The sequence below is a fragment of the Hydractinia symbiolongicarpus genome, chromosome 1 (genome assembly GCF_029227915.1).
Source record: "Hydractinia symbiolongicarpus strain clone_291-10 chromosome 1, HSymV2.1, whole genome shotgun sequence".
Classification (NCBI taxonomy): Eukaryota; Metazoa; Cnidaria; class Hydrozoa; order Anthoathecata; family Hydractiniidae; genus Hydractinia; species Hydractinia symbiolongicarpus.
Window position 1 is genome coordinate 23270199 of NC_079875.1, and position 13426 is coordinate 23283624.

The 13426-nt window shown below is 34.3% G+C and overlaps 1 protein-coding gene and 1 long non-coding RNA gene across 2 annotated transcripts in view; one reads left to right on the top strand and one right to left on the bottom strand.

Moving 5' to 3' along the window:
• Positions 1 to 73: 73 nt before the first annotated feature.
• Positions 74 to 13426, top strand: part of LOC130647159 (pregnancy zone protein-like) — a 46606-nt gene continuing 33253 nt past the window's right edge. Inside the window, exon 1 of the mRNA XM_057452922.1 lies at positions 74 to 202. Coding sequence (XP_057308905.1) covers positions 144 to 202 — 59 coding nt within the window. The 5' untranslated portion in view covers positions 74 to 143. The remainder of the gene's footprint in view (positions 203 to 13426) is intronic.
• LOC130647220 (uncharacterized) lies at positions 8506 to 9148 on the bottom strand. Its single transcript, XR_008982820.1, has 3 exons — positions 8959 to 9148; positions 8732 to 8836; positions 8506 to 8570 (listed from the first exon to the last, which is right to left on the bottom strand). It is a non-coding gene; the product is annotated as an uncharacterized LOC130647220 (long non-coding RNA).

Here is a 13426-nt window from a genome sequence, read left to right on the forward strand (position 1 = left end):
CAGTTCACTGTTTTCGAAGATTAAGTACACTTTCATTATAATCTAAAAAAATAATGATGATGTTGACGTTAGTTGGAAGCTTGAAAAGGGGACGATTCTCTCGTTTCATACAGTCGATAGAGAAAGTGGAAGAAGGATACAAGATGAGAACTACAGGCTTTATATTGTTGATTCTTTTTTTCAAATATTCTGCCTCCAAAAGGTATGTAAAAACACCAAGTTTGAATAAGTTATTTTTGTTTATTCACAATAATAAGTCCCGTTCTACCATTTTTCTTTTGCACAGCTTTGGTATAATTTATGTCAAATTTAAAAAATCCTAAATTAATACTGAATTTAAGGATTAACTTTTATCTCCCAGACGTCTATAGAATGCTTCAATTATTACAAGAATTCACAAAAAGGTCCCAGCGTTATGCATTTTATCTACTTTTAACGATATAATAAAAAATGGCGGGAAGATTGGAATGAAATAGACAAGTTGTCTCGTTTTGTTTTGTTTTTTATTTTGTTTTGATTGTTGGTAGAATTGTAAATTCAGATTCGCATTTTTCATTAAAAACAATTTTAAGGGCGAGATTATTTTACTTTGTTAGTCTAAATGGAAATCAACACTATGACAGAAGTCAAAAAGGGTTTTCTTATAATCTCGAAAGAGGTGAAATTTACAGAACCACTATGTTTGTATTTATGTTAAAAAATTTTAATTCAAGTGCAGCAAAAGTTTGCTGATCTGTGAAATTTAGTTAATTATACATTTCTGCAATTTAAAGTTTGAAAAATAGGTAGACAGTCATTCAACTAGTTGTGGAAAATCTATTGACAATAGAGAGAAGAAGATACCGTATATCCTCTAATAAACTGCCAAGTGTTTATTTGATTTTTTAACTTTTGGGGGTGGTTATAATAAATTCTACATCTTCATCCAAAAGGTTGAAGGGAGCGTTTGCCTCTTCAACATGATGCTGTTGGAATCTCACAACGAATGGGTCGTTTCCATCTCAAAGTATTAAACATTGGAACTTCATCATGAAGTAAAAAAGTTTTTTAGGCAGTTTTAACACTTTGTTTAATCACCCAAACAACTTGTTATTTGATTTTACCCATAAAAACGCGTAATATTTCTTTATTTTCTTCTTATTTAAAAAACCTGAAACAATGTTTATGATTGCGCGATTTTCACAAACGGTGTTACATTACGGAGTTTCATACCGCGCAGGTCTGGGCACTAGCGAAACGCTTTGTGGGACAAATTCTTGGCTTCTTTTCTGTCCAAATAATTTTCATGGTCAGTTTTTCACAACTATTCTGGTTAGTGCTGCAAAAAGAGACAGAAATGCAAAATCCTGCCTGAAGTTTCTGCAACTAAATTTTTACTTTTAACTGACGTTTTACCTTTAAATAACACGTTTAAATGGGCTGAAAGAACCAATGATTGGATTGCACACATCATATCCTCCAAAGCGATGTTGAACCTTTATGCAGCAACTGGCCACAGTAACTACGCCAAATCATGCCGATTGTATCTTCAATCAGTATTAGAATTGGAGAAGAATCACCCGAAAGTTTACGAGGAATTCGTAAATGGCAACCACACGGTGAGAAGAGCATGGAAGGGCTGGGCAGGAATCTGGACAGATTTGTCAATAGAACAGATATTGATGAAGTCACTGAAGGGACGGTCGGGTGTTGTCGCAAAGGGCATCACTGAAAATGTGTTACATGTGTGGACGAAGACGATGCATCGTTGTGCAGAAATAACGGATGCTATGAAATCGATTGTTTCTGAACACAAGATATCATCTGTACATAAAGAGTTAATGGATGGAAGAGTTAGACGAGATTATCAAGATTTCCAAAAAATTAAGGTTATTCTAAATTAGTTGTGTAAAGAATGCTATTTCAATATACTCTTTTTAAGTTCCTTTTAAGTTTCTTCATATCAGAATAATTATATAATATTTATATTGGTAAGTAGCGATGATATGAAATACGAGGTACCAGCCTGGAGTATCCTTGGGAACAGCGAAAAGTCTAGCTCAAATTTAACCATTTCTTTGTATGCTCTTACATGTGCATACAGGACAACGATTTCTACTATTTTTGTTATATTACAGCGGTACTTTTTTCACAGGATTGGTTCCAAGATCACAATCCTTTCACCATCAGCGAGGAGCTGGTCGCACTCGAATCAGGGTTGGTAGACGTTGAAAGGCGTTTGACCTGCGATAAAGCTGAAGAAGTTGGCGCTACCATCCAGACAGAAATGGATGGGAAGCTTTATACTCATTGTTTCATCAAACGAAGCAGTCACATATCAACCTTACAATGCCTTTATTCCAACGTGAATATTGGAAGCGACAAAATCACGATCGATCCCCTGACCCTTTTCTTGCGATTGATAGTTCTTGTTGAAAGAAAGCCGGAAAAAGAAATAGCAGATTACTTTGCTTACGAATTGTCACCCTTTCCGATGTCTCTTTTCAAGGATGGCACCATGCGAACGGCACAAAAATCTAAACTGAAGACCTTCTTGATAGAGGGCGTGTCTGCTGTTGTTGAGACCATTCAAGCTGCTCGTATTGTAGATGGAGGTGCTTTGCTATGGTGCTGTGACTGGAAAAAAGGCGAAACATTCAACGCAATTTTCCAGAGGTATGAAAATTACCTAGTTCATCTGGGCGTTAATACTGTTATTTTTGATGGATACGACAGCTCAACGAAGGATGTAACTCATCAAAAAAGGGTTGGTTCAATATCCCAAAGAATTGATGTCAGAGGCGATAATCCATGCCCAGCAAATCGAACAGCATTCTTTGGTAACTATGTGAATAAGAAGAAATTCGTCAAGACGTTAGCCTCCCATTTGGAAAACAAATTCAAGGTGATTCAATGTCCAAGTGATGCAGACACCACCATCGTTAAGGAATCGCTTTTGGTTGCGAAAGAATCATCAGTAATTATCTTTGCTGATGACACTGATATCCTGTGTCTTCTGGTTCATCATGTTGCAAAAGATAAATCACTGAAAGAAATTAGCCTAACCGATATGACGCGAAAGAAAGGTCAACCAAGGGAATATCTCAAAGTTTCCGATGTTCTCGAGAAGTTTAGTGTGACAGAGTTGCCTGAAATTTTGTTATTCGCTCATGCTTTTACAGGGTGCGATACGACATCAGCGATCCACATGTTTGGAAAGACAACGATATTTAAGAAATTGGAAGAATCACCAGCACTCATGTCTATAGCTCGTACATTCTACGAAGAAGCTTCTCCTGCAGATATTGGAGCATTTACCATCCGTTTTTTCGAACTGCTTCATTCTCCATGTGATTCTCTTTCAGTCATTCGAAAAACAAAATACGAGCAAATGGTTCTGTCAAACCGTTCTACCATCGACCCATCACTTCTACCACCATCACCAAGAGCAGCCTACTATCACGGTTTGAGAGTTTATCACCAGGTTCAAGTGTGGCGGTATCTTCAAGACGTTGACTTTATGCCTTTCCAGTGGGGTTTTCAATCTCAAGGACAATCTATTGTCCCAATTATGACAGATGAAGAAGCAGGCCCTTCAGACCTTTTACAGGTAATTCGATGTGGTTGTAAGGGAGAATGCGATTCCAATCGGTGCACATGTCGGAAAGCTGGTTTGAGTTGCACCTCATCATGTAAAGAATGTCACGGGTCATCATGTTCGAATGTTCAGAATGATAACGTTGATGATTGTGGTGATAACTTTGATGATGATTTTGAAGATAGACACTTCATGGACGCTTTTGTGAATTAGTTTTTCATATCATTAAGATGTTTTATGACGCTATTTTTTATTATATTAAATTTTGATGTGATGTTTACAATTGGGAGTTATTATATCAAAATAACTGATGATAGCCTTCAGTAGTACTTGCGTGGATTTTTTTCATAATCACTGCTTTACAGTACTTCAGTTTCGTGCCAATGATATTAGTTTTTCCAAGTCTCTCAGTATAATATTAATGAAACTTACTTACTTACTTTGAAGATACCCAATTTCTATATGTCATAACAATCCCCTAAATAATCTTTGAAAATAAGAGTATATATCCTTCGATGAAAATTCCTGAAATATTTTTGCTGATGTCAGCATAAATTTGTTATGTGTTAAAGTTTGGCCTTTTATCTGAATTAACTTCAAATTTGCTAAGTTGACATGAAATTTAAAGGTTTATGTATGCCCCATTCTCGAATTATTAAAAAAAAATTCGAAATAAATGGTTTCGATTTTTCGGAAATTTTCAGTTTCTACCACCCTTTACTCTTTCGTTCATAACTTTTTTTGCCCAAGGGTAAAAATGTGACACAACCCACCATGAGAAAGCCAATAAAATTATCTTTCTAACGATATATAATATGTCTTTATATAAATTTTTTCTAGGTTGACCCAAAATTCTACTGGACTAAACCCTCTTTGTGATAATGTTGGTTTTAGAGGGGTTACCTAGCTGTGTAGGAAGCTACATATACTATACACTTTGTGTTGTGAGATATAAAGTAATGGTTAAAAAGAAACACTATTCTATCATTATCAGTGCACTCTGGCAAGAACAAATAAAAATTGCAGCTAGCTAGAAAGACTTCAAGAAGGTTTCTACAGTGTAAGCTATAATGGATCTGCAAATTTGACACGGTTTAACGTGGTAGAGCATTTAATAAAGGATTTATTTGCAAAGTATAGCTAACTAGAAAAGAGTTTTTATGATCCTATTTTTAGCATCTGGGCACTTGCCCACCTATATATTTGATTACTGTGCGAATAAGGCTAGGATATATACGAGTGACCCAGTGTGACCCCTAGCTAAGAAAAACTACATCGAGACAAATACACAGCCAGCTTTGACAATTTTTAATTTGGTGTGTAAAAAATGTAGGTAGTCCAGCCCTGGTTAGTTAGATAAAGTTTCTAGCAAACACAAAATAAGAACTTTTGGAATTGTTTTTAACATTATAGCTAGCTAGCTAGCTATAATTTAATATTAAATTTGTTTAATGAGCTATACATTATTTTTGCTCTACTAGTGGCTATATAAATCTTGTATGGCATGCTAGCAATTCCTCTTTGATCAACACTGTGATACTTTAAGACAATAATAAAAACTTGTGATGTAACTAGCTACCAAAGATAAGGTTTCTTTCTCTTTTGACTGCCAACTTTTCATGATGAATGTACCCACAACTTGAAGCAATCAATAACCAAGTTTAGGTCTTAAACTTTCATAATATACACTTATGTCAATAAGTATCCTTCCTTTAAATAATTGTAAAATCAATATATCGCACCAGTTTAAAAAGTGAAGAATTCTCTGCGTGCTGCATGATTTCCCTACCAAATGCCTTACGCTCTGCGGGGTATATAAAAATTTGTCCATGCAGGTGCTTCGCTAGTGCCCAGACCTGCGCGGTATGAAACTCCGTAATACACAGAAACAGGCGGGTTGTACCAGTTTAGGGAGATTGAACCGATTTGGAATAATTTGGGGAAATCGTTTAATTATTGTAAAACACAATTGTTTGGACAACTTTTGGCAAAATCTGAATGTACCATACCGGAGGCATATGTACCACACCGGTAACAATTTTTATGGAAAAAAGGTAGTTTTTATTTCCCCCTAAATTATGGTGCGAATGCTATTTGGTGGTAAAAGCTCAAAGATTATTTTTTTATCGTATGTTCATTTTCATCCACTTGGATGTTGAAACACTAACAGCTCTTGACTCCTGCAAAAACTGTAAAAGTTACAATTATTTACTCAAACATGTTATTTATGATGAAATGTGTTAAGTTACACATACTGTGTGAAAGGCGGGCTTACATGTACAGTTTTCTTGTTAAAGAAATTTTCCGAAAGAAATATTTCATAGTGTAAGGAGCATTTCAAAATGTTTTATAATATTTCGAAAGTTTTTCCACGTGGTTTTAAAAACCTTTAGAAAGATTTTTCTTCCGAAAGTTTTTTAAAGGCTGCCGACATCCTGACTATATCACCTGACGTACGTATTCATACGTACGTACGTACGTACGTACGTACGTACTATATCACCTGACGTACGTATTCATCACGTTGAGTTTGACGTTTTGTATCTTCTAAGCAAACGAAGATATATCATTTTACAAACAAAAAGACCCTAACACACTATGAGTGAATTTGATGCAGCGGGTAGATTTCGCAACAGAGAGACACCATATGCGCTAACAGCAGAGGAAGAAGGAAGGTAAAAAAAGTTTTATTTGAAGTAATGTTTCCAGTGAAGTATAAAAAAAGATGCAGATTTTTCACTTTTTTATTTTTTTGTATCAGATTGCAACATAGTCACCTAAGAAAAATGGATATAATAGCGATAATGCAAAATGGATATTATATCCATATGTACGGCTTCTTGAAATGAATATATTATCCATTTCTAGCGAAAATGGATATAATAGCTGATATCAGCTTTGTTATGTTTTCGTCAACTTATGAATCCGTTTATTTCAAAAAAGAAACATGGCGTATTGAGCTGTGCAAGCCACTAACTTCCTAACTTGAACGAATCCTATACTGCTCTTTCTTTGCAGCTGGCGACTTAAGGACCATAAAAAGAAGTATTGTGAAATTATCCACCAAGATCTAGTTTAGCTATAGCCAGTTTGCTTAAATTTAAAAGCTCAGAGAGAAGAAGAAAGGAAAAAAGGAATGGCTGGCTGGGTTACAAAATTTGTGATGGTGGTATGTTGCTAGCTAGCTAGCCAGCTATAAACTAATAACGGATATCACTCATATGTGTTTGATAACTCATGGCGTATTAAAACATGGCGTATTGAGCTGTGCAAACCATTAACTTCCAAACTTGATCGAATCCTATACTGCCCTTCCTTCGCAGCTGGCGACTTAAGGACCATAAAAAGAAGTATTGTGGAATTATCCACTAATATCTACCTTAGCTATAGCCAGTTTGCTTAAATTTAAAAGGTCAGAGAGAAGAAGAAAGGGAAAAAAGGCTGAGTTGCAAAAAAGTTGTGATGGTGGCACGTTGCTAGCTAGCCAGTTATAAACTAATAACGGATATCACTCATATGTGTTTGATAACTCCTCAGAGAAGAATACCAGACGATGCTTTATAGCACAATCTTTATATAATTATATGTCGATTTTTGTGTGACTTATATTAATAGTCTAATTTCTAACACAGACAGTTTTCTTTGTTTAGTTTCAGCAACTGACATCTCCTCATGTGGCATGCAATAATATGCTAGCTAGATCTTGCTAAAATAAAACATTTTTAGCAGATTTCTTCTTACAAAAGCATCATAGAGCACACATATATGTTACGACCAGTGATTAAAGATATTTATTTCATGGTGAAAATCTGTTCAAGCATGAGTCATGGATAGAAAATAAATTCTCCAAAAATGGAATGCCCAGTACTCGCACGGTTAAGATGGTCCGGCAAGATCCAGCAAATGAACTTTAATGCTCCCGCACAAAAAGCAATGCGGTAAGCAGAGATGCCTTTTAAAAGGCGAAAAGGCAGACCCCCAACGACATGGTCAGTTGTCAAACAGGACTTAGCTGTGTTAAATTAAATATAGATTGCCAAAACGCACGCGAAGTTGCGACGCATCATCCAAATGAATGGGAACAAATGATAAAAAATTTATTATAATCTTTTTTACGGTATTAAATTTACTTACGAAATATCGAATGGAATGTATGAAAGTACTCGTAAAGATGCAACTTCTGATTTGACATACATGTGTATGTCAAATCAGAAGTTGCATCTTTCGCTTGTATCCAGGTCGTGTGTGAATTTTTGGATTCAGACACAAATACTCCGAAAATGGAATGTCGAGTTGAACTCGTACACGTACGTCAAATCAGAAATGCAATTCTTCGCTAGTATCCACGCCTTGTTTGAATTTTCCGATAGAGACACAAATACTCCGAAAATGGAATGTCGAGTTGAACTCGTATACGTACGTCAAATCAGAAATTGCAATATTGACTTGTATCCACGTCACATTATGCGTTTTTGTTTTAGAAACAAATACTCCGAAATTTTGCTACAATTAATTGAAATCCTGTATTTGTTTAACCCAACAAAAAACGAAGCATTGAATGCAATACATTGGGTGAAGTGCTAAAGTAGAACTCTCCTCGAATGTGGCTGACAAAAATGTTATTGACAAATTGGGTTTGTTGTTATTCTACTGCATGTTCTACTGATGTTTCTATGAATCGAAATTTTCAGTTTGAATGACACTGTACAGTATTTTTTGTGAAACATATGTTTCATTTTAAGACTCAAACTCACCCGACCATTATCTGTAGATAAAATTTTGAGTGTTGATAATAAACTATGCTCTGATGAACCTGGCATCCTTTGTTGAAGTTTGGTTAAAAATTCCAACAAAGCAATAGCTATCAATGATTGTGTTAATCCGCTTTAAAGTCATTGACAAATAATTTCAACAATGTTTTCTATTGTCAATGGATCGAAGATAGCTGAGCATTGGACACAAATGCAGGAAAAACCAAACAAATCGTAACGTCCTAAGGTAAAATCAAATCAAGAATTACGGGTTGTTTATCAAATCATCTAAACATTGATATTGACACTAATTAATATACATGTACTTTAACATTGTTTCTGCAAAAAAATGTGTTTATCAAATAAATGCAATGTTAACAAAATATCAGAAAACAATTGTTACCTTTAAATGAAATAACAGATATAATACGACTGTTGTCAGTTCTTTTATGGAAAATAGAAGAACCACACTGTGGACAACTCTTTACTGCCAGTGGTACATGCTTTTCTGAATATCAAAACATTAATTTTGTACAGTCATAGCAAGTATAGATATTACCATGCACCGAAGAGGTGCTTTATTCCAACAATGATGCACATATTATTTATATATACAAATTATTTCTTTACCAAATTCGATTAAATTTCCATTGAAATCAATTGACTGTATTGGTTTTAACTCAACCATTTCTCCATTAACATAACCAATGCGATCATGAATGGTTGATGTGAATGCAGCATCTCATCACAGACAATACAAAGGTGTTTGTACTGCTTACAATCCATACAGATCATAGAACACTCAGCTTCATGACAGTTAGTGCATGAACTATGCCCTGGATTTTGTGATAGGACAAATGCTTTGTGCAACTGCTCACGTTTTGCTATGAAAGATGTTTGAAATCTAGTCGCTCTTTCGGCCCAGGTTATAGGAGCTTTCGGGTTAGTTGAAATTTCGCCCAAAAATTTATCTGATAATTGCAGTTGTCTGTTTAAAGCTAAAGTGAAACATATATAAATTAAAACTCCAAATGACACCAAAGCTTCAATGATTTCGCATTTATATATGAATACACTCCAACCTTCTTTGCTGTTTTCCATAACATATTCAGGCATACTGGGTGTTTCGCAGACATTCATTTTTAATTGTGGAGCTAAAGTTTATTGTAAATGTCAGGTTAAACATATAGCAGAAATAAATACATCTTTTAATACTTCTCACAAATTTCAACTTACCAGTCAGTTCAATTGTTTTATTCCTTTCATTTACTAACTTCACTGGTCTCTTTGATTTGTAAGTTCCACTCCTTGACATCACAAAGGGAACTATCTTTTTCTTTAGTGCCACACTTTTTTTCTTCTTTCCATTTAGGAGCTCGACCATCTTGATGTTAATAAGGATTGTTTACTTAAATAAAATGACATACATCTAACAAGGCTATTATAATCAGACTATACTCGTACTCCGATAAAGTTGTAGGCACAATATGCAATAGAACATATATTTATTAAATCAAAAAATATATTTCTAACATTTACATGCTAATTTATGTACTTAGCCTAATTTTGAACTTGCTAAGCATGGTGTACTAACTACTAAAAGAAGAATCAGAACTGGCAGAATTAGACGTTGAAGACGTGCCGCTATTCATTGATCTTTCTAATTTTGCTTGGTAGATTGCTTTGAGAATATTGGGATCTTTAAAAACCCTGCCTTCCTCTTCTTGCATTTTTAACAATAAGTGACGACTAGGCACAGCCAAATAGTCACTCAGCTTCCGACTACCAGTTTTTTCTTTGGTCCCTCTCGATTTTAGTTTTTCCATTCTATAAAGAAAGTTATGTCAGAAAGATAAACTACCACGTTTTTCTAATACGGATGAAGAAGCAAAAGCCCTGCAAGAAAGAAAAGCAAGGGACTATCGCAAAATACATTTTTTAAATGTACTAGGCCACTAGCAAAAAAGGTGTTAAAAAGTGAATGGAAGTCTGCTTTCGTTAAGACTTCCATCTCTAATGTATATGACAAATTCTAATGGAGATCACCCTTTTTATTTTTGTTTATAATTCTTTTTCTTGTGTATGTAATGTAAAAAAAAAATTAGCAATGGCGCTATTCTCGTGGTAATCCCTTACATGTTTCCGTTTTTTGAACATTTGACTTTGTGGTTATCATATGTTCGGTTTTTTGTTAATAATCCAATAACATTGGTGATATTGGTTGTTAAGTTGTAGATACTAGCTAAATTGCGAGATCTTCAGTTGATTACTACCGTCATCAGAATTTTCAGCCCCGTCCGGGTATGGACCAATCAATAATTCCTCGTGGTAGCGGGCCATGCTTTAGCAAGCATTCTCTATTAGCTAGGAGTATCAAATGTTGTAAAGTAGGTAAATATTACTCACCATTTCCGTTGCTAGCGTCGAATTCGCTTGAACTGAAGAGATCCTTAGTCTGCATGATGAAATATTTATTTGATTCAATAAAAAAGCAGTATTTTGAATAGTGTTGCTACGTTCTTGTTTCTGTTGTAAGAGGTCGTTTATGCCCATTCTCAGTCTTATATATTGCTTCGGTAGGGCCGTTTGAGGGTCGTTTTCATTTATTTATTTTTTAATTTTTATTGTTCAGGCAGTCTATAAGGTTTTTTATTTTCTTTGTTTCTTTTTTGTTTTAGTGGCCCTAGTGGAAACAATCCACTAATTATAGGTTTTTGTGATTTTCTGGGATTGTTATTATTTTTCCTAAACCATTTAAGGCTAAAATACACTGTAAGTTTAAACGGACCGTTTAGTTGTAAGAAAAAAACTTATAAGTTTCGTTGCAGGTAATACATCTGTCTTCACGTTAAGATAAATTGTATAAGTTTTTTTAAAAAAACTCTCTTTTTACAATGAATACCAAAGGAAAACACGTAAATATTCCGTGGCGGGTATTGTTATAGCAGCAGCAGGGTAAATGTTATGATTAGAAATTAAAAAATATGCTCAAATCTATCAATTAAACAAAAGCTCATTAATCATTCTGTTAATTTTAATAGAAACAAGAAGCCCTGCGGCTTTAAGATTTCCGTCATTAGCCTGAAGGATTTTGAAATTTAAAGTAGACCTTGAAAACAGAGAATTATGGGTTTAACAAATCACGAGTGTCACAATTCTCAACTATTTTTGTAACTAACCTGCAATGTTAAAATACAACTCAATAAATAAAAAATAAAATTTTTACATAGCTATATAAAGTGTTCTAAAATAACAGTAAAATTCTGGAAATTACAGAATACAAATCTTGCTATGTAGAAACTTGACGATTCGAAAATAATAACTTCTGAACAAGCTCAATTTGAATGATGAAGTAGTTCATTGTTTATTAATTCAATAGATATCAAATACATATTAGCATTTGAATATTTCAGTATTTAGGCCTTCAAAATTTACTCTCTTGTTGTAAATTTTTTGAAAATGGTGATGGTGCATGGTTTGATAACAGCTGATCTAAAAAAAGTACGTTTAAAATAAGAAACAAGAATAGAATTTTAAAACCAGGTTGTTTAATTATTGTCTCTTTAACCTCTCTTCGTTATCGATCTCCCCATAGCCATCTATATTTATATAGATCAACATAAAGTTCTGCTTCAATTAAAACCAAGAAAAAGAACAAGAAACGATTTTGCAAAAAATTTATAATTTTACTGTAGCTAGCAGTACATATATATGTCGTATATATATATTAATAAACAACAAAACTATTCTGATTTCAAGAAAAAAGCATGGAAAAGACGCAGTTAGCTGTAAAGAACACAAAGAAGCTTTTAACGGCTAATTATACTAGGCGTAGCATCTAATTATCCTGCATCGGCTAACTATATATTGTTATAAAATAATTCTTACCTGATAAAATACACGAATTTAAAAAATAGTGCTTAGCTCCCCATCAGTAAAGCTACTACGACCAAATCAAAGAGACCAGCAAGGGGCGACCAACAAAATGTAAGCACTTTTAGTCATGGCCGCACACGGAATGTTCTGGCCACACAAAGAGTACACCCTCTGTTCAGATTGGTCATTTAATTGACAGAGATTAAAATAAAGTATCTTCATTGGCTTTCGAAAAAATGGAATTTTCCGAGCGTTTAGCCTGGACAAAAACTTATCAGCGTCCGGGCTCTGTGCTGTCTTTATCTATATATATATATCTATCTTCCATCAGGCGATTTTAAAGATTCCGCACCGCATAGCGGCGACGGAAATCAAAAACTTAGCAAAAGTTGAACATGTCCAACTTTTAAAAAAACTTATAAAACAGGAAAAAGTTGTAAATCTTTGCTGTTTACGCGGTAAGTTTTTTATCTTACATTTAAATGGTCCATTTAATCTTACCGTGTATTTTAGCCTTTATATAATAAAATATTACTTCTTGTTGGGTTTAAAGAAGGTTGCTTATAATTTCGTGATCTGACAAAAGACAACAATTTAATAATCTCACAACCCTTAATTATAACGGTGTGCTATTGGAGGAAAATAAAATATATAAAAATGAAACCTTGTGGCATGCTTTTTAGATGTTTTAAATTTGTTCTTCATGTGCAACTATATCTCTTCAATTTTTTCATGAACTCAGAGCAGTTCTTTGTTTAGTATCCGACTATGATAGCTATACTGTATGGAAAGTTAAAAAATATTTTCAGTGTAATTAGTGGTGTGCTAGTTTTTACATGCCATATCTTTAGCTATCCTGCATCGATAGATGAGTTGTAAGTGTTTATGTGCGTGCATTCTCACAGGCAATAGAAGAACAAGAAGGAACACAAGGGAAATTGAGTACTCCCTGTATCAACCCTGACTATCACCGACTGTGAAATTTAGCTAGCTCGCCAAGAAGGCTTTTTTATATTATTTTTAGACCCTTACTAGCTGTATTCCTGTCTTGTTATCCAATGAAGTCACCGTAAATGTATCCCATAGCTAGTTAGCTATAGGTAGCTAATATCGCTGTTTAAAAAAAGTACAAAAGAAAAAAAATGGGCAGATATGGGATGGAGTTGTCTTTACAATAATTGCCACACCAACACCTACTAAGAATCAGGACATCTAGTTGCTT